The sequence below is a fragment of the Pomacea canaliculata genome, linkage group LG5, assembly GCF_003073045.1.
Source record: "Pomacea canaliculata isolate SZHN2017 linkage group LG5, ASM307304v1, whole genome shotgun sequence".
NCBI classification, from domain to species: Eukaryota; Metazoa; Mollusca; class Gastropoda; order Architaenioglossa; family Ampullariidae; genus Pomacea; species Pomacea canaliculata.
The window spans coordinates 29,187,253-29,208,311 of record NC_037594.1 but is presented as its reverse complement, the minus strand read 5'-3'; the positions used below and the strand labels follow the sequence as shown (position 1 = coordinate 29,208,311).

General features: G+C 38.2%; 3 protein-coding genes across 3 annotated transcripts; all 3 read right to left on the bottom strand.

Moving 5' to 3' along the window:
- Nucleotides 1-642: 642 nt before the first annotated feature.
- Nucleotides 643-4,179, bottom strand: LOC112565449. The gene is made up of 7 exons (XM_025240919.1): nt 3,901-4,179; nt 3,586-3,724; nt 2,639-2,898; nt 2,264-2,472; nt 1,909-2,002; nt 1,464-1,507; nt 643-1,170 (listed from the first exon to the last, which is right to left on the bottom strand). Exons 2-7 carry the CDS (start codon nt 3,659-3,661, stop codon nt 825-827), a joined length of 1,029 nt encoding a protein of 342 aa, XP_025096704.1. The 5' UTR covers nt 3,662-3,724; nt 3,901-4,179; the 3' UTR covers nt 643-824.
- Nucleotides 4,180-6,635: 2,456 nt separating this feature from the next.
- LOC112565404 lies at nt 6,636-11,871 on the bottom strand. Its single transcript, XM_025240842.1, has 8 exons — nt 11,794-11,871; nt 10,259-10,338; nt 9,800-9,925; nt 9,063-9,343; nt 8,548-8,804; nt 8,076-8,172; nt 7,763-7,806; nt 6,636-6,985 (listed from the first exon to the last, which is right to left on the bottom strand). The coding sequence occupies exons 1-8, from the start codon at nt 11,838-11,840 to the stop codon at nt 6,706-6,708; spliced, it is 1,212 nt and encodes a 403-aa protein (XP_025096627.1). The 5' UTR covers nt 11,841-11,871; the 3' UTR covers nt 6,636-6,705.
- Nucleotides 11,872-14,564: 2,693 nt separating this feature from the next.
- Nucleotides 14,565-20,096, bottom strand: LOC112565383. Its single transcript, XM_025240808.1, has 7 exons — nt 19,940-20,096; nt 19,464-19,592; nt 17,926-18,206; nt 17,101-17,357; nt 16,447-16,551; nt 16,208-16,251; nt 14,565-15,033 (listed from the first exon to the last, which is right to left on the bottom strand). Coding segments are annotated over exons 1-7 (876 nt in total). The 5' UTR covers nt 19,998-20,096; the 3' UTR covers nt 14,565-15,031.
- Nucleotides 20,097-21,059: the final 963 nt, after the last annotated feature.

Below are 21,059 nucleotides of genomic sequence, written 5' to 3'. Positions count from 1 at the left end.
CTACACGCATCTCACCGTCCTCTGTTATCTTTCATTATTTATACTCTATTATCTTTCTAGTCTGTGCAGAGTGCAACTAGTCTTGGTCGTGAAGCTACGTGTTATAAGTTCGCATCATCATCATCATCATCATCATCATCATCATCATCATCATCATCATCATCATCATCATCATCATCATCATCATCATCATCATCATATCGTCGTCGTCGTCGTTGTTGTTATTGTTATTGTTGTTGCTGTTGTTGTCGTTGTTATTGTTGTTGTTATTATTGTTGTGTTATTGTTGTGTTATATTTTTCTTTATAAATGTAACTTTTGAAAGCTCCACATACCATTTTAAAAAATGTTTTATCTAATGTAATAGAATATCATCCTTAACCTTAATCAAAAGGATAGCTGTTGTCTGTCTTGACAAAATGACCCTTTAGCCAGTTTCCTTCAAGTCTGATAAGCGACCCTCTAACTGTTTATCAGTGTCCGTGTCTGTGCGGCTTCTTTTTGACAAAGTTTTGATAAACAAATACTAAGGAGCTTATTCTAAAACAGATGTTATTTTATTTTATTACTATTTAACACGGTATACCGTGGAGGGGATCAATTACTCACTCTGTTCGCAAAACAAGGTCACAACAACTGGACTCCAGCAGGGAGCATGCAATTTATTTTTGCAGCAGGATTGCATTTACTATTTCATGTACAAGAAAGTGCATTGACTTCTCCTTCAGACATTAGAATCAAGTTAAATAATAAAAGGAACATTGTAATCAACGATTTCCTTGAATACCGGGTAGATGAACCAATAGTTCTGTTTCATCATCAACCTATTCAAGCTTGCCTTTGTCCTTCAGGCAGGGTTGTTTCATCGTGAGGCTCATGGCCCCTGTGAGTTTAGAACCGGAACTGCACAGATTCATCTCATACTTGAATAAGGGACAGCTTTTACGATGTGATGTGCAGACTGAATTTACACAGAGTGAGAAGACATACATCGGGTATGTTTCTCCTCGTTTTACAAAGCAGCGTAGCAGTGATCGCATCCTGAAGATGTCCAGACAAGTCTTTATGGCCTTTAGTCTGGCGAGGGGACTGCACGAGGCGAAAGAAGTGATGGCAGTGGAGCAATGGCCGGCATTGGGATGCAGATCCGCCGTCAACGATGGTATAAGACTGCAACAAAGAAGGGGGAGTGTTTTGTTAGTGTTGTCATTGTTGTTACTCCTACAGGTTAGTAAGACATAGACATACACATGCACTCGTGCCCTCACACACACACACGCGCACAAACACACACACACACACAGACAGACTAAAACGCATGCGCCTATATTCTCTGCCAAATCGACAGAGCGACCAACATTTATAGACATCAAAATATTTTATCGTGTGATGGAAAGTTGTAAAGAGACAATTACATGTATATAGATATTGTAGTCTTGATATTTGTATATATATATACTTACATCTGCTGTGTCAGATTTGAAGAAAGAGTCCTGTATGCCAAAGCCTGCACAAGTCAGAAGACAGTTAAACATCTTCACAAATGTCTTATATTAACAAAGAACAAGAGCTAAGTATTAATATGTGTGTGCTTCCTTCCAGGTATGCTGTGTCACCCAGTGTAAAAATGTGAAAATGTAATGCACCATGTACTATAATTTAAAATATTCAAATCCCGATACATTTTTTAAATAGAAATTCACAAAGCCTGCCTATTCCTATTGTAACTAAAATGCATTCGAATCGTCTTTTACTTCTGTACTCTATTGCAAGAAGAAAACGAAATCATCTTTAACTTACCTTGTTTAAGTAAATATATGTTTATGAAAAAAATCTTTAAAGAATTTTTAAATAGTTATATTATAGTTTTAAAAAGTTTGCAGTACACCAAAAAGAAAATGTCTCGACCTGGTTAACATCATCCAACTTCAATGACTTTGCATCATCCACGTACATCCTCGAAGTATCATTATTGTTGCCACAAAAAACATAATTGCGATACCTGAAAGTGAACATCACAGTTACAGTCTGCTCATGGCTCGACAATGTGACAACTACCATTACTGTGACAACTACCATTACTGTGACAACTACCATTACTGTGACAGTTACCATTACTAATATTCTGGACCAGTGACATTCATAATTTTCTGGAACGGACGTAGGTTTCTCTCTGATGCACACTTTTTCTGTTTATATTTCTAGACATACACACGCTGATGGAGTATAAACTAGGACTACATATGACAAAGGACAAGATTACCCATTCACGGTGATGATCCTTCTCGATTGTGCGCTTATGATAACTCCGGGTGGATTGTCATTGAGCCTGTACACCAGTTTCAGCCCACAAACAGGTGCTTGCAGCATCACAAAAGACTGGTGGAAAGTCCAGTTTAGTATACACGGACCGAGCCTGATGACACTGCTTTTCCCCCATTGACAAGTATTTCCACCTGAACTCAGGCAGCCCTGAGGAACACAAAAGAAACAGCACAGGAAGACATGCTCATGGACAAAGACAATCGCATATACACACACTTCCTATAATTTGCTTGAAAAAGTCCCTGTGCTGAATTCCCAACAGCACCCCAAAATATTTTAAAAAAAGATGATAACTTTTCAAAACATCACATACCTTCTTGAGAACAAATTTCATGGTCCAGTGATGCGGGACAGGGTCCCGTAAAGACACGATATTGAGGTGGATCTCCACTCCACCCGTGTACACGCCTCGTCCAAACACGCGGCCGAAGGCGAAGATCTCGGTGGTGCACGTGGTTTTGTTGACTGTGGAAGTTAATTCACTGGCGTGGAACCGGCAAGGGAGTAGGATTGTTCCTCTCGCTCCACTGAATGCCCTTATATGTGGGTCCCCGAAGAGTCCGGAGTCGGTATCTGCTCAGTAATCACGAGAAATGTTACATCTTAATGAACAGTGATTTTTGTAGATTGTTTAAAGGGGTAGATGAGTGGTAAAAGCGGTCTGGTAGCTCCCTCGGGGTGAATGTTTGGAAGAATGTTCCCCTAATGAATAGTCCACTCACCTCAAAGCAATGCCAGAGAGATTGAGAGGTAGAGAAAGAAAACTGAAAAAGGATGTCGGGCAAAATATATCAAATCGTCTCTTGAAAATATAAAATTGTGTAAAAAGTAATACAAAATATTTTGTAGACTCTGTTAAAACTGCGTGACAAGTACCTCAAAATAGAGGTGATAATTAAATAAAGGTGCTTCAAGTGAATGTACACGAGTAATTCACCTGAGTAATATTTCCCCAGATACCACGATAAAGGAAAAGCAATTGTTGTTAAAAAAAATCCTAATAAACAAATGTAAGTTGGTTTGAAATTCACTGCACTTAGTGTAATACCTGTTGAGGTATCAACTTAGAGGAGAGCTGATCCCAAGAAAAAGAGAGGTTTCACTTCTTAAAGACCTTTAGGGAGCGACCTTTATTTTAAATTGCTCAGGTAAATTAATTTTGTCCTATCTTTCTATTGTACACAAAAGTAGCGCAGTGACAGGTAAGAAGTTAAATGATATTACAATAATGTATTTGTAATAGCACACCCGTGTCTTTACCTGTCCAGTTGTAGTCGAAATGAGCATCACTAAATGGCACAAAGGCTGCAAAGAACAGTATCTGTAGTAGCCCCATAATCAACACCGACTGTGGTTGTCCAAGTCCAACAAGCAGCTGTGCTCATCACGGATACTCAGCCTTTTTAATGAAAACAAGAACAAAAACAACACGTCAAAGGGAACTAATAAAATTAATAATGATGTCCTTAAACTTTTATTTATTGTCTTGAGAAACAAAAGCTGGACACTAAATGCTGTGTTGTTAAGAATAAAATCCAGTGAATAATGTTCTTTGATCAATTAGCTCTCACTAACCTCGGTAACTTCTTGTCGAGACATGTTGTTGAAGAGGCCAGCACCACTTCACATCAATCCAGCAAAGATGTAGTTTGTAAGTATTCTTCAGATGTTTCCCCCTCACACACCTCCCTTGCCCTCAGAGTTGTAGATGCAAACCGAAACGAACTTTTTTCATTGCTTTGGTCCTTAATCCGTATTACAAAGAGGTAGTAGTCACACCTGCAGTTATTTACAAAACATCTAACAAGGTAAACATGCTACTCACAAACATGCACTTGATGACAGAGCTTTGTTGTGCATCATTAATGCCTTCAAAGCATGTCCTGCTGTGTAACATACTTTTATCGTTCTCCTAACTGTTGCTAAGGAGCAACGTTAATGTGAAAAGCGAATTTCTACAAAATTTCAAAGGAATATATTTCTCACGAAAGTCGATATTCCAACCAAAAAATATAAAATGAAGCTCGTTTTGTCGATATGTGAGTAAAATGGGGAATATAAATGAAAAGATAATGTCCTGTATATTAATCTGAGGGTATGGACTATATAAATACCTTATTGCAGTCTAGTTAAAGCACTTCTAAAGTTGACATTTCTCATGTAGCAAAAGCCAGTATACGAGTGTCTTAACGAATCGTATAATCAACTCTGTTCTTTGGAAGATATATTAAATTCAGTGTGATGCAAACAGCCTTATAGTCTCTTGCACGCTGTTACTAATCCTCCTGGAGAGAACTGGTTTGAAAGGCTGCAAAAGGAAGTATGCAAACATTTAACATAGCTCAGAAGTGCAAGCTTAGTGCTGCTGATAACAACATAGCAACAAAGGAGTTTTTTTTCACACGACAGCAGGCGCATCTTTCGGGTTCACTCTATCACCTGTGCTGTTTAGCATTTGGCGAACATCATACATGAAAACCTCCATGACGACCACTCCCATCGGTGGAAAGCTGATTTGCAGCTCACACTTTACTCACGACATCCATCTGATAGCAGGTACTGAAAAAGAACTGGAAGACCTTATCAACAGAATGAGCTGGAATGAAAACAAGCATTGACAAGAGTAAAATCATGGTCACCGGCGAGGGAAAGTTGTCTACGTGAGCAGAGTTCAGCTTGGGAGAACAACCTCAAGGAGCATAGGACCGCAACAAAATCTCAACAGCGGACCCGGTATAGGGCAGTCCCTCAGTTGGGCCCAGGTGGCTCCGATGTCCTTTGCCTCGCTCTCTTACTGTTCTTTTCCAAGTCTGCTTCGGGTCTCCCAACTCCTCTCTTCCCTGAGGGTTCCAGTCAAGTGCCTGCCTGGCAATGGTGTCAGCTGGTTTGCGCAGGGTGTATCCTATCCAACCCATTTGCGTTTTTTAATGTCAGGGCTAGTGCTACACAAATAACATATTTTTATAACAATAACAACAATAATAACAATAATAACAATAAAACAACAGCCAAAATAATAAAAAAAGATGAGTGGACACATAGATATCTAAATACACACATTTACAATATTTATGTGAACACCCATATGACAATTTCAGGAAATAATGCCATTATTTCATATAACACCGATTTATCAAATTAACCACAGAGAGATAGAGAGAGAAGAGAGTTCGAGAGAGAGAGATGACTGGAATCAGGTATGTTGAAGATTGTGGCAATGGGATGCAGTGCATGTAGTTCTGACTTTAGCGAGTGACAAGCAATTCGACTTTCCTACATTTTGATGGTCTGTCCACCTGGTTTCCCTAGGAACACGCACTCTATAAACGTCTCACTTGGACCTCCATCACTAGTTCACACATTGAGAAGACTGACTCAAGTGACTGACTACAAGGCTACTAAATGCCTTCGCCTCACGCTCTTGCTGTTCGTGATTTTTATTTTTTTTTTCAATGTGTTCAGCCACGAGAGACAAAAATCCATCCACCTATTACCGTTTCAACTAATCGACTTCACACAGACCATCCTCCTGCTTCCTCTTCCTCCCAACACACGTACACTCACCTGTCCCCGTTTGACAGGCCTTGAGATAATAAAGCATATCGGTTTCGATATAAAACTGTTGAAACATTAAATGTCGCGATCTTTAATATATTTGTCATGATTTTAAGTGCTGGACCGATATGGTCGTGGGATTTCAGTCAGTAGCTTTTCTGATTATCGCCTTCGGTGACTTTCACTGCACAGAAATAACAGCGTGTCCGAGACGAGATCCGAACCCAGGACAGCCAAACTTTACTGTACTTGACAGTCGCTAACCGTTAGGCCACCGGACCCCACATTCAAGCAAAAATAAATAAATTGCAGGTTGTGACAGATTGACTGTACTAATCGTATAGCGTGGTGTATTGTAGGTAGGAAATGAAATGAGTGGCTTCAAAAGTATTTAGCATTGCTTGGTGCTGTCTGTCTCCATGTTTACAAATACTGACGGTGGGACCTTTTGTTTGTTTATAAGCTGTCAGACAGACCAGGGCAGGACAAAGAAAGAGACAGACAGGTCAGCAAACCAAGACAGACATCGAGTATGTTAACCTTTATACCCAAACTCATCACCATACTCTAAGCACACCATCACAAAAGCAGATGCTGTACATTTCCTATTATTTTATTTTATGCACACCATTGTGTGTCCAACAGAAAACATTGCAATCTGGCAATGATCCTGCTCTGTTTGCAGTACAGTAAACATGATTACTGAATATTAACAAGCAAAGCCAGATATCACAACAGATTTGTATTTGGATAAGGCAGACTCAAGTTTTTTCCCTTTCTGTCAGGTGTGAGTCCAAACAAAGAAGCTCTGAAGAAAATCTGTTTCTAACAGTTCTTTTTCTTCTCTTGGGTAAATGTCAACGGCGCGTGACATCCGTACGTGGCCTCAAAGTCGAGGTTACACAGAGACCCTCCACACACCTGGGACAGGCAGTGGTTGAAGATGGCCATGACCATCGTTCCTAAACATCTGACCGTCTTGGTGTTCTTGACCACTCCACTGCATGCTCTTACTGCCAAGCTCTTATGGCGACAGGTTTTAAACAGTTGAAAACTATTTCTGCAGTCGTTACCATATGGAAGAAGTTGGGACTGATTAGCTATCCTGTCGACAAAATAAAATGTAACAGAAAATGTTTAAAAGTAACCATTTCTGTTTTACTAAATTAAGTTTAGCTTAAGATTTTCCAGCTCTTAACAAATGTTTGCAGGTGTGCCTGAGGTCTTTCGGCCATCTTAAATTTTAAAAAAAAAGCTTTACTATCACCTCATAAAGTTAAACAAAAACAGTTATGTCAAAAGATGAATTAACTAGAAATAATTTTTAAATATTTAAAAAGTTGAACACTTTTGTATCTATAATTCGATCAACCAGTGGACGTGTACAAAATGTATAAAAAGCCAGGCAGGCAAAGATAAGCAGACAAAATTTTCTTGCTTTAGAATATGATCATAGACACTTATCCATATTAAAATTCAAGATAACTGTTAGTCCAGAAAAATGCACCCTTTACTAAATACCTGGAAAATAAATAGATTGGAAAATAAATAAAAGTAATTGTTCTAGTTAACTGGTTTTGACAACAAAATATACAACAGAAATGTGACTCATACACCACCATAGTCTGGGACAAGAAGAGCGGATCAAAGTATGGAGGACACAACTTCTTTAACGGAGTAAATTTTGGTTTTAAGCTTCTCTCTTCTGATCAGAGACTGACAAATGTAAGACATTAAAAAAAAATAAAGATAAAAAAAAAAAAAGAAGAGAACTTAACAAGTCGAGTTCAAACTGATTTGTATGCGTGTGCGGAAGCTTGTATATATTTGTCATTGTTAAATAAAGTTCATTAACAAACTATTAGGTGTAATTTTTACTTACAGAGTCTGATTCAGTCTCTGCTCCAATATGGTGTAAAGCATAACCTGAAGAAAAGATCATTGTGGTAGGATTTTGTATTTCAATAGCGATGCAGGCAACAATCATTTATTTTCTTGAAATATTAAATGCATGAAGAGTTGGGTCAGTTCTCATGCTTTCTCTCTCTCTCATGAAAGCACACACAATACTAACATTGTCGACTAAGGTAACTAAAAAAAAAAGTATTGTAAGCGTTTACTCTTACAATTTTAATAGAACATCAGATAGGTATTATTAGCACGCACACCCGACTGATCCACCCTTCTAACAGTACCTGATGTCGTTTATCCAGTTTTAGCCGAACTAATTCCCTGTTGAAGATCTCGCTGTCGTCTTGTGGTGATGGTCGACCGCACAGAACATTAGGAAAACTGCAGACAAGACACAAGACAGCAATGACAAATAAACTGTGCATAAGAGGAGAGAATGATGACCGTTTGTACCATCATAAACACATCTACAAAATAACTGGATTTGTGAATTTTGCTCTGAAGCATCTTTCTTTATTTAACTTTTTATGTTACTTGTGCCAACACATTTGATAAAAGTACTAGGTACTGCACGTTTGGCAATGATGTTTGACATAGGAAGACAGCAAACGATGGAAAGAGAGGAAGAAAGGGACATACAAAGATCTAGGGTTAGCCTGACGAGAGACCAAACTAAGTCTCATTGCACCACACAAGACTAAACTACCATTCAGCTAGTTAACTGCGAGAAAGTGTTTTGAAGAAAAGATTTTTCACCTTTCCGTCTTTTCATTGGTAGTGAAGATGGCGGTGGCAGGAACTTTAATGGACAGTCCTGGCATCAAGTGCTGCTTGTTGGCGGGGTTCCTGGGGTTGTAAGACCGGAACTTGAAGCGAACTCCACAGTCCTTGACGTCCAAGATGGCAAATTTCTCTTCTATGTCGAACTTACACACGATTCCGACTCCGTGAAAGATTGAAGCCGATTGCGAGCTGCCCCATCGGAGACGATGGCCCTCGCTAGCAATTCCGGCCTTCAAAATGCATAATGACTTGATAATTATTATTAAAAATATTGGTTTTCGGTAAATAAAACAATGTTAAGAAAACAGTGATAGTCGTACACATAATCACCATCTTCATTGGACATTTCAGTTTTTAAAAAATCAAATCACAAGCTGAACAAAATTTTTCTTGTCAGTGCCTGATGTTTACTGTTTGTAAATTGGTAATATTCTTTTTCTCTTATGATTTAATACTAAGATTTTATTTGAAATTATTTCATAATTTACCGAATCGATCTCAAACTTGAGAAAGTCTCTCTGATAGGCTTGTTGAGTTTCGCTGTCGTAGACAAACACTTTAACTTCAAGTCCGCCAACAAAGTTATGTCCATCAACAATCTTGCCGAAGCTGAAAGCCTCGAACTCGCAGAATCTCATCTTAGACTGTGAGTTGCGGAAGGTGGTCATGAACTTTGTTAGACGATATTTACAGGGAATATAAATGCGAGCTCTGCCTCCTTCGAAAGCGTAGTCACGTGGGTCGGCCGTTACTTGACACACGTGTTCGTCTGAAGAGGTAGGGCAAGGATGTTAGCTACCTTAGACATCGCCATGCATGCAAGACATTCAAAAAAATAGCATCCCAAACTTTTTGATGAAAGAGATATTGAATAAGCCTCTCCTTCATTTTTTCATTTTTTTCGACTACCATAAAAGATTCATTGCTATTATGGAGCTATATTGTTTGCCTTACGAGAAATTTTGAGAGAGCTAAATAAAAGTTCAAGTTGATGAGTTTAAGCTCAGAAATATGCAAGTTTTATTGCTGGTATCTAGGAAATAATTAAGTCACATTTTAACTTCCATAATTTCATGTTTAATTGATGCTATTGTCTAAAAAAAATTTCCAGCTTACAAAGTCCTCGTTACGAACCCCATCAAATGTTTGTTCGTGTATAAATAAAATTCATGATCGTTGGAAGATGAGGATGTAGTTACTATGTGAATATAATGAGGGGACTGACCTTTCTGGACACACTCGAAGCGACCATCACCTTTCAAGCCGGGGTTGCACACACATTGATTGTTTACACAAGTTGCATTCCGAACACATATTTGTTGTTTTCCTTTTGTGCATGCCCCTGGGGGCGCTGCGTTTGAAACAAAGATGACAGTTGAATTAGAATGTTTTTGCAATTCCAATTTCAAAGTCATCTGTTGAAACACGGGGACAGATATCTGAATTCGCAAAGTTGTACCTCAAGATACCCGGTTGTCATAGTTTAGAACTTGTAGAAATTCTAATCATGACATTTAAGAAGATGCATGGTTTACAAAACTTAAAAGAAAAATGTTATAAGGTGTGCACTTTAAAACAACGAGTAATACAAATGCCAAATAGTAGTGTAAGGGACACTGCCAGTCATAATGATAAATATGCCATAAAAAAAATTTAAAAAAATTCCAGGGTTGCAGTCACTCACGTTTGTTTCCAGAGGCAAAGGCAAAGATTAGCGGCGAGACGCAGAGCACACAAAGAAAAAGGGTGTTCATGTTTGTTACCCTGGAAAATGACAGGCGCTTGCACATACTAAACACAAGTTTTTATTTTTAACACTTCATTTGTAAATTGTCAACACAACTTCAAAGAAAATGGTAATTGTTTAAATAAATTTCAACGACAATTGTTGAGAGAAAATAAAATTGAATTTTTAAAAAATGTAAAACAATTGTAAAATTGTCAGAGTATGGAAACAGAAAAAAAGTCTTCAACAGGGTGTCGTGCCAGGGTCACATGTGAGTATTGATGCCTGGTGTCATACGACTGTGTCACAACCTTATTCGGTACGAAGTCGTTGGTTCTATGTTGTTTGTAGGAGATTCCGGGTGGGCCTCCTAAGGCACTTGTTTTGAATGCCTCGACTTATCTTTCAGTTTTGGTGAGCAGAGTCCCCGTGCCACATCCATAAAGGCACTACAAGGGAATTGTTCGATTATACTTTGTAGTGAACCTTATCTATGGCTTATGTCAGGTCGTATCTAGTCTAGCCATTGCCGCCGTTGCTGTTGGGAGCCTGATGCGGGTATCTGGAACTGCCGTCCTTGGAGAAGGTGGCTCCTATGTACTTGAGGCTGCTGACCTCTTCGACCTGTACCCCGCTCATGTCTATGTCTCTGCTTTACCGCTGCATCCTTGGAGAGGGTGGCTCCCAAGTATTTGAAGCTGCTGACCTCTTCTAGCTGTACCCCGTTCATATAAATCTCTACTTTGCCGTTACTACTGAACATAACTTTTCTGTTTTCAGTGCTGAATCTCCATTCCATATGCTTTTGAACTGTCGATCAGTCTGATCGTAAATGGTCGTAGGGTCCTGCAGTTTATCCAAATCATTCAGAAGGGTGTTTGAGAGTCACTTCGCTTTTAGCTTCTGGTTCGTTAGAACAAGGTCATAATCGCTACCTGAATGACAACAAGGCTTAATCTTAGGTCCTCTTTGTTCTCTGTTTACCAAAACGACCTTCCCCATTCAGAATTGACCTATTCAAGACGAGCATAAAATATTCAAGCAGTTTTTTTTGGAAGAACATTCCCTGATCTCCAAAAAACAACATCAAGCCTGTACAAATTCAAAGTAGGACCCCTACAACACCTTTTCCAAACCCTTTGATTATCTACCCAGCTTGATTATACCGACAAAGTTAACACGAACAATCCATTGCTAGTGTCCTAGCCAATAATAAAACCAATCAATTCAAATATCAACATTATGTTTGTGCATATAATAATTGCTTTAATTTGTATTACTTTGTTCTGATTTGATTTCTACTAATTAGTCCGAAAGCTAGAATAAAAAAAGCTTAAGTTTTGTTTATTATATAACAGAATAAATAGTAAATAAAGATTTGTTCATTTGTACCATTGTCAAACCTCATTTGCAAAGACAGGTGGTAACTTCGAGAGACATTTGAATTGTGAAGTGGAATAATCAGAGGTAAGAAAATGGTAGTGATCCCTTACCTGTGGAAAAAGAGGAAATGGTCTTTCTTGAATGCACCTTGGGACATCTAGATTCCAAGCTCTTTATATAGTTCTTACTCAACGTGTGATTGATAGGAATGCATGACAGCGATTCCGTGCATTTTATGACTTCTGTTGCCCAAGAGACGATAAGGTTGACGGTTGAAGTACCATCGACCTTCGGGTGAAGGCAGCCACCGAAAAATGATGAGCAACTTTTTTTTGTCTATCTATTGCGCTTTTTATGTAAAAAGTGTCAAGAAGGGCTATTTTCATTACATTTTTATAACATTTTTAGTATAATTTAGACCTCACTCATTTAGTGCAAAGCTTCAGTATCGACGATCTGTTGACTAAAGGTTGCTGTCGACAAAGCAGATTGTCTTGTTTTCATTTTCATCCTCATGATTATAATGGGATGAAGAGAACTGTGCAGTCCTTGTGTCTAAACAAACTTATTTTCTCTTTCTATCTCACAAATCGAAGAATAATCTATAATAGAGATTCGCTATTTATATGATGTGTCAGGAAAAAAACTATTCGCTTCTTACTTTCCAATGTTTTAGAATTTCTGTTATTATTTTCAGAACAAAGGGAACACACAAAACATTCAAGCATTTAGGAAGTAATTTATTTACTTAATAATTTCTTTTTAAATTATGAGTGAATAATTAAACTCAACATAAAAGCGATTTTAGAAACCAAAAAAGCAAACAAACAAAAAAACCAGTGAAGAAAGAAAATACTGATGATCTACAGGGGAGACAACAGCAGTAATCACAGAAATGTGTTGGAGATGTCGTTGACGTTGCAAGCAGCGGCAGCTGCGGGGGTGATAAACGAGATGTAATGATGACAGCCATTAAAACCGAAAGACAAGGAAGGATACATTTATGGCTGCAGGGAGGAATCCCCTCATCCGATTTTCTCTGCGTATCGAGTGCAAATTTAGGAGTCATGTCAAGTGTCAGAGGCTTTTGCTGTTCAACTGACACCAGGTATGGTCACGGCTGTAGACGTCTTCACGATGTCTTCACGTGCAGTTGCGCGTTCGCGAAGGGTGAGCGCGTGTATGTGTGTGTGTGTGCGCATGCGTTCAATCTCTCCCTCACTCATGTGCACATACACAATGAGAGAAAAGGAGAGATAAATTGATAAAAAGAGAAGAAAGATTTATATATATATACAAATAAAAATAACAGAAAGATAGATGACATCGCATTCACAGGATAAAAGCTTTTTCATAGTTTTCGTGTCCTAATATCGATAAACATTCTATTTTTTCCTGTATGCTAGTGCAGATGCACGACATGGAGAAGCAACATCTACACAAAGAAGAGTAAATAAATTATTTACATATGATTTATTGATCTCCACCCTATCTGGATTGCACCAGCTGGGCACCACTCTCTCTGAAAGCAACTTAAATTTTAACCAAGTTATGCTTACTAGAATAAAATAAGAATTTATTTATCAAAGAAGGTAATTAGATGCAACTCTACGTCTGTGCAGATAAAAGCTCAAAACAAAAACAAAAACACAACAACACATTCATAGTCTTACAATGATGTACATTCATTCACACAACAGCGTTGAAAAGTCGCACCGTGGAAACAACAGACAGCCTCTACTTGTTGGTCTTGCAAGCAGGTAAATACAATCGGTTGCCAGATGGAAATTTTTACACGAGTCTGCACAGCATGGGTTGTCTGTCAAGAAACAAAGTTTTTTTTTTTAGATAGAAGATTCTAGAAAGGGGGACTATAATATAATTAACTTCATCGGCCAACGCTTCACATCCAGGAAGACAAGTGAATGCCGAGACACCACGTAGTTCCTGAAGTTATCTCAAGTCAGAGGTTACATTTTATAGAGGTCCAACTTGTGTGTTCATTAAGGAATAAGTGTTTTCAGGGTTTAATTATAGGGGAAGTAAGTGCGATGGCAAGTTTGGCTCAAGATGGTCAAGACACGGACAAGCAGGAGACCAGAGCGTTTCCCTCCACGCCCCCATTTTGTCATTTTGTTGAAGATTATCACAGGAAGTTAAAGTGTTGTCTCCTTCAGCCAAAAATGTCTGTGTAACCAGTACCAGATGCAGTGGATTACTAGAAGTAGAAACTTTTGTCTCCGTCAACCGGAGTAGTAGCCGTGGAGCGTCTTCCCCAGCAGCCCTGACCTCAGAAGGGGTCATCCAGTGCAAGACGATAGCATTGTCGTCAATGGAGATACTTCCAGGAGCACTTGAGTGTGGTTGTGTGGCGTGTGGATATATTCGATGATTGCACAAACTCATTCGAGCTACTTCGACAATGTAAGTCTTTATTAACTTCATCGTGATGACAGTATTCGGACTTAGTGCCCATATGAACCCCAACAAACAAAAAATAAATTCCCGATAATATAAAACGAGAATCCCAGCGACAGGTCTTTGTAATCTGTTGAGTGAGAACACGTGTGGACACTGTGTTTACATGTGTGCGATGGTGTGTTCACGATTGTCCGGTCTACTGCGTGAGTGTCGAGCGCGCTTGTGTCTGTGACAAAGGAAATTAATTCTCTCGACAGGACAGGTCTTCACTCAAACTTTCAGTTTCTCCGTATCTGCTAATATTCATCTTTCGAATAGTCTCACACATAACAACAGACTCCGGCTTGTTTAAGCAAAGGTTGAAGAGCCAGTAAACTAAAAAAAATAATCATTTTTGTGTCTTTTTCATGAGTTATTATGGACAGGACTAGAGTTGTAGAGAAGAAAAAGAAATATCACGTTTGTTGACAACTGTTTTATTCTGTTACTGCATGGTAAGTATTTCCAAAGAACGAAGCGAAACATTAAAACAACAGATTTGTCCTTAAGTCCATCTTAACATGTCATTGCATCAGGGAAACTAAATTGTTTCACATTTTCAAGATCGTTTCTAGGTAACGAATTTAAATGAATATCTTAAGACCCGGGACATCTTTGTTCTCTTTTTTCTCGCTGCAAGGTAAGTGGTACGTGGCATCCGGTCTCTGCCTTAATGTTGTACTTGCACAGGTTTCCTCCGCACACATTGGCCAGACATTTGTTGAAAGCTGCCATCAGATTCTGTCCCAAACATTTCACAGTCACCTTGTTTTTCACCACACCACTGCAGGCGCGAACGGCGGAAGTTTTGTTAGGGCAATGCTCGAACAGGGTCATGGCGTCGGTGCACTCCCTGGAGTAGGGGAGCAGCTCGGCCGGTTTTATCTATTCTGTTGACAAGCAAATGAATCACACATACTTTATTAGCATTCTGTAGCTATAGCTAAAACCTGTAGCCGATCACAGTAGCTACCTAGTCTCAGCTTTGAATGAACGCTAGTGTGTATGTGTTGTGCGCGCGTGCGTCTCCTGACAGTCACATGTTTACTGGGTCATTCAAAGGATACACTACCATAAATGGTGAAGGTTAGGGCTGAGACCTGGAGTTACTTGCTTTTGTTTTATTTTTTTTTTAATTCCGGAGAAATCTGATTTTAACCAGGTTGTGGAAAATTTATGGTTTTGTTCCTAAGTCCAGACAACTTTAAAATCATGATCAAACTTAGTAAAAGATTTTATTTATTAAATTGAAAAATCTGTTGAGGTGAATCAATATATATATATTAGTTTTTAAGTTTGCACGATTATTTCTCTTTTTTGTACGAGAGTGTTTATAGTTATTATTGTTAACTTCGTATGTGATGTAAATTACCGAATGTAAATAATCTGAACGGGATAATTTTGGTGGGTAGTGTTGTAAACTGAAACCTTAATAAATGGTAAATGTTAGTGACTTTTTTTGTCCAGGGTTGATTATTTCTGTGTTTATGCTTTTCTAGTATATTGGTAATGCCCGATCGTGCTTGGCTCCGAGAGAGGCAGAAGCTGAAAGAAAGACTGTTGGTTTGCGAGCGTTTCATGTTGAAGCTCAGAACTGGCGAAGGGGACTAGAAAACAGAATTTTCAACGAATCATATGAATGCTCGACTTTTGGTTTTAAGTGAGAAAATGATTTTAGTGTATATGAAAGTATATTTGTAAAGTACGTTAATGATTTTGTTTGCTGAAGAATTTTGAAATATATATTTAATTCTTTGAGTTAAAATGTTTGCTAGTGTTTTATGCCCCTGTGTTGATGATTGTGTGTGTTTTGGTTAAGAAGGTACTCAATGGGTTAGGAAGCCACGTTCTTTGAGCATTCACTACAAAACTACACACTCTACACTGTAAAGGTAACCAGAGCAAACAGTCTTCCATTTCATACAACGTATTCTCCAACCCGCTAAAAAAATCTGAGTATGTTTTTGACAGCGTAAGGAAACCAGATTAATGTTAAAAATGAGTTTCCTATTGTACCTATATTTTACACACAAAAGTTTTAGTTTCTTTAGTTGCTCTACTCACAGAGTCTGAACAAGTTTCTGCGCCAGAATGAAGTACAGCATGACCTGAAACAGAGAGCAGCCACCGCAACTTTTACATCTGTCCTCGACTTTATCGTCTATTTTCCTCTCCTATCTAATGAATGCTATTCCTTCACACAACGGAAAAACTTAAGCTAATCAGGTAATCACGAGAATACAATCTAAACACAAAAATGCAGTTCTCACATACACACACCTGTTTCACAGCTTCAGTCTTACCTGATGCCGTTTATTAAACCCAAGATGTTGATTCTGTGGTTGTTGAAGATGGTGTTGTTGTCGCCATCTCCAAATGTCCGACCACATAAGGAAAAGAACGGAATGCTTTAGAAACAAAACAATGAAAATTGCTGATTACTGGAATCATGAATAAGTTTAACCATTTGACATAGACAGTCACCAGAGCATGAGATTAAGAAGTTCAAGTATACCTTTTGATAGTTAGATTATAACAGATGATGAGGTTAAAAGTAATGTAACCTAAGTCTGTAAAATAATCTTTAAAACCACCATTTTAATCAAAAGAAAACCCGTCTACGAGAAAAACTTGACAATCAACTAATGAAAATTTTTTCTTGATATTGAGATATGTTCAGCAAAAGTGTTAATATTCATAATCTTCGATGCAGCTGCATGAAACCCCATACCAGTAATAATTTAGAGTAATAATTTACCGTTCAATTCAGTAGAGATAACCCCTACAATTTATCTGTAATCTTTAATTTATAGAATTTATCTATATATCTGCAAGGGCGATGATTCATATGATGAGGGGCATGCATTATTGTAAACAAATCACCCCGTGTCCTGTAAACTACTTTGAACTATTACTACTACTACTACCATAAAATCAATTCTGAAGCCAATGTTCACCTCTCAAATTCATCATTGGTGCTGAAGCTGGCGCTGGCGGGTGCTTGGATGGACAGTCCTGGCATGAGTCTCTGCTTGTTGGGAGGCTCTCTGGGGTTGTGAGCCCGGAACTTGAAGCGAACTCCACATTCCTCGATTTCCAAGATGGCGAATTTCTCGATTTTGTCAAACTTACATACGACTCCGACTCCGTGAAAGAGCATAGAAGATGATGAGGTGCCCCATCGGAGGAGACTGTCATCGCTATGTATTCCAGCCTTGAAAATACATTGGGAAATTTTGTTATTGGAAATATCCTTTATATAATAATCAAAAAAACTATATAATATTGTACAATACTGCCTCTTCGTTGTACATCTTGCTGACACATTACTATATGATTCGCGAAATTCTGTGCAGTTTTATTTGCAAATACAATACTTCCCCTTTACATATATATATATGACTAATATTTACAAGACCTAAAGGGGTTAGGGAAAATGCGGCATGTCTGAATTGTTTACATGAGTTAAGCAAGGCTGTAAGGGAGGGGATCTGTTTTAACATTTGTTCTATGCTTATTAAAAGTTATTTTCCCATATTTCAACCTAATAAAAGTTAAATAAAATTTTTCTATGCTTATTAAAAGTTATTTTCCCATATTTCAACCTAATAAAAGTTAAATAAAATTTGTTATATTATGCTTAGGGTAAACTAAGAAAATATTATTGAATTATTTGTGCTTACAATTATTCGATATCTTTGTTTAGCAATTTGCTTTTGATGAAATTTCCTTTCACTGAAATATATTCACTTGACTTCATTTGGAAGAGTTTGTTAACTTACTGAGTCGATATCAAACTTGAGGAAGTCTCTCTGATATGATTGCTGAACTCCACTGTCGTAGATAAACACTTTAACCTCAAGTCCGCCCACAAAGTGAAGTCCATCAACAACCTTGTTGAAGCTGAAAGCCTCGAACTCGCAGAACCTCAGCCTGGACTTTGAATTGCGGAAGCTGGTCATGAACCGTGTCAGACGATATTTACAAGGAAAGAAAATGCGAGCTCTGGAGCCTTCAAAGGCGCGCATGCGCGGGTCGGCTGCCACTTGACACACGTGCTCGTCTGAGGAAGAGAGGACAAACATTTTGCATACACACCCACACTATGTCTAGAATTGTGTGCGGACTTCAAGAAATAAAACCCGCTTTCTCAAAATTTGTAAAAGTTTGTTCGATTTTTTCTGATTTTTGTATTATCAGCAGCACTTGCAACATAATTTCTGCTACTAGATTATACCGAATCAGGTACGCCATTAACTGCTAGACACTCCGCCTTCTTTAGTGACGTCATGACCAATCATATCTCGACAATGAGTTACTTTGGCTGACATTGGACGAACAACAAGCCACGTGCCTACCAACAATACGTTATTGACAGGTAACGAGACAATCATGGATAAAACAGAAATTTGGGGTTTCTGCAAGCTTCATTTGCAACTTTCTGAAAGACTTCAAACACAGATGATTGGATTAAGTTCATTTACAATAATAATTCCCAAAATATGAATGTATAATTATACTTAAATTTTCGATATATATATATAAACCTTCAATCATCAGCATAACCTGTCACTAGGAAAACACAAGAAGCTTACTCCCCTGTACTTGAGAACTCAGTTACACGCCAGCATTAATTGTAACAGTGAGTGTGGCTCAGTTTAGCTAACCTACTCATGTCTTCGAGTCAAATGAAGAAACATTACTCAGGCTGTCATGTTCAAGAAGCAAATTCTTTTTGCTCCCAAAACGAAACAACTGATTTTGAAATACAGCTATACAGATCTGAACCTTATTTAGAAGCTTCGATTGAAATTAAAAATAAAAATAAAAATAAAATAAAAGATGCAAAATGAATTAACTTGACAGACTGGTAAATAAATCTTCTCAATATCAAAATGTAATGTGCAACAATCGCGGTCAATGCATTGTGTGTTGTATAATTGATTCTTTGTTACTAAGTGATTAATTAAGTTAATTTTTCAATGTATGTTATTGTTAATAAAATATAAACATATTTAAAATACGGATTTGTATAAGATAAAAGACTGTAATTATTTTATTTGCAAGATAGGTAATTGTCAGCATAGTATACTAATTTTATATTTACAAATGGTCTATATGCCATGTTTCTTAGCTGCAGGTATTACTAGCGTTTTATTTAGACTGTTATTTACTGTCATTTCCTCTTCACATCTTTTTTTTATTCGAATATTCTTTAGAAATTAGTCCTTGATGCTGAAGCATTGTGATCGGAATAATTTAAAAAAACAGTAGCAAGAAAATAAACAAAGTGTGAGTGTTGAGGGTGGAAGGCACTAACCTGTTTTGACACATTCAAAGCGACCATCGCCTTTCAAGCCAGCATTGCACACACAGACGTTGTTGATACATGTTGCATTTTGGATGCAGACCTGATGCTTCCCTTCCGTGCACCCGCCAGGGGGAGCAGCTGTACAGACAGAAGCATCTTTGGCTTTGCAGAAACACATTTTGCAGAAATTATACACTGGCAGTAAAGTCATGTATGCTTTATGGTCTGGTCAAAATCGGCAAACAAAACTAAACCAACTTTTAATCTTCTAAGAATATTTAAGATATTTTATTCTTTCATCCTAGCAAGGTATTGAGACGTTCAACACTGTCACAAACGCTTACACTCAAACTCTCAGCGAAACAGTTCTACAGCTATACAGTTATACAATTATCCATTACTACATTGTATAAATGTAAAGAGTATATACATTTTAATATAATACATACATGTAGAAAGAATAAATAATAGTTAAAAACACTAACGATTTGCTCCTGAGGCGAAGGCAGAGATGTACAGCAGAGAGAGCAGCAGCGCGTGCATGCTTGCTGTCCTGCAAAATATCAGTACACGTCACAGAGGTGTGACATGAGGCTCACAGCCACCACAGCGAGTTGACCGAGTCACACCTGTCGCATGACTAACAGAGGTTTTTTAAGAAGGTGGGAGGGAGAAGTGAGAAGACCAGCGTATTAACTGTCGCCGGCCAGCGCTTCACTTCCCAAGGAGACAGGACAAGTGGAGGGACACCGTGCAGGGGAGTGGAGGCTGCGTCTGCCCAGACAGGTCTGGTGTTCGTAGTGTTATGCATCTCACGTTTTTGTGTTTCGGATTTTTTGTGTGATTTTTCATTTAATTTTTTTGTGAAAAGATATAGATATGTGTATAAGTAATGTGTTCTCTTTGTTAATTGTCAATGGGTGTAGTCAACAATGGCCGGGAGATGGACAGTGGAGTCAAGGGCCAGGAGATGGGACGTAAATGACAGCGTCATATTGTGTAGTGAGGTCAGTCGTCTCCAGAGACAACGTCATATTGTGTGGTGAGGTCAGTCGTCTCCAGAGACAACGTCATATTGTGTGGTGAGGTCAGTCGTCTCCAGAGACAACGTCATATTGTGTGGTGAGGTCACTCGTTCACAGAGAAAACGTCATATTGTGTAGTGAGGTCATTCGTCCACAGAGACAACGTCATATTGTTTAGTGAGGTCACTCTTCCACAGAGAAAACGTCATTTAGTATATAACGTCAGTCCCCAAGTGAAGACGTCAGTTGTATTTTTCTGTTTGATTGTTTCTGCGGTCAAAGGTAATTTATGTATTTGTGAGTGTGTGAGTAAGTGTGTGAGTGTGTGTGACTATTGGTACAGTGAAACAACAATACCCACAATACCCAGTGACTGAAGTTAAAAGAATTATCAGATCAGTCACCAGTAAAACCAGTGTTGTACCGGAGATAAACATTATTAATTTTATATTTCATCTTCAACCAAAGAAATGAACTTTTTTAGATAATAGCAAGGTTTGATGATACATTTTTATTAGTTGCTGTTGTAGAAATTTATTTAATATGAAATATATACAGGCCTACAAAAGAGGTTGTTTTG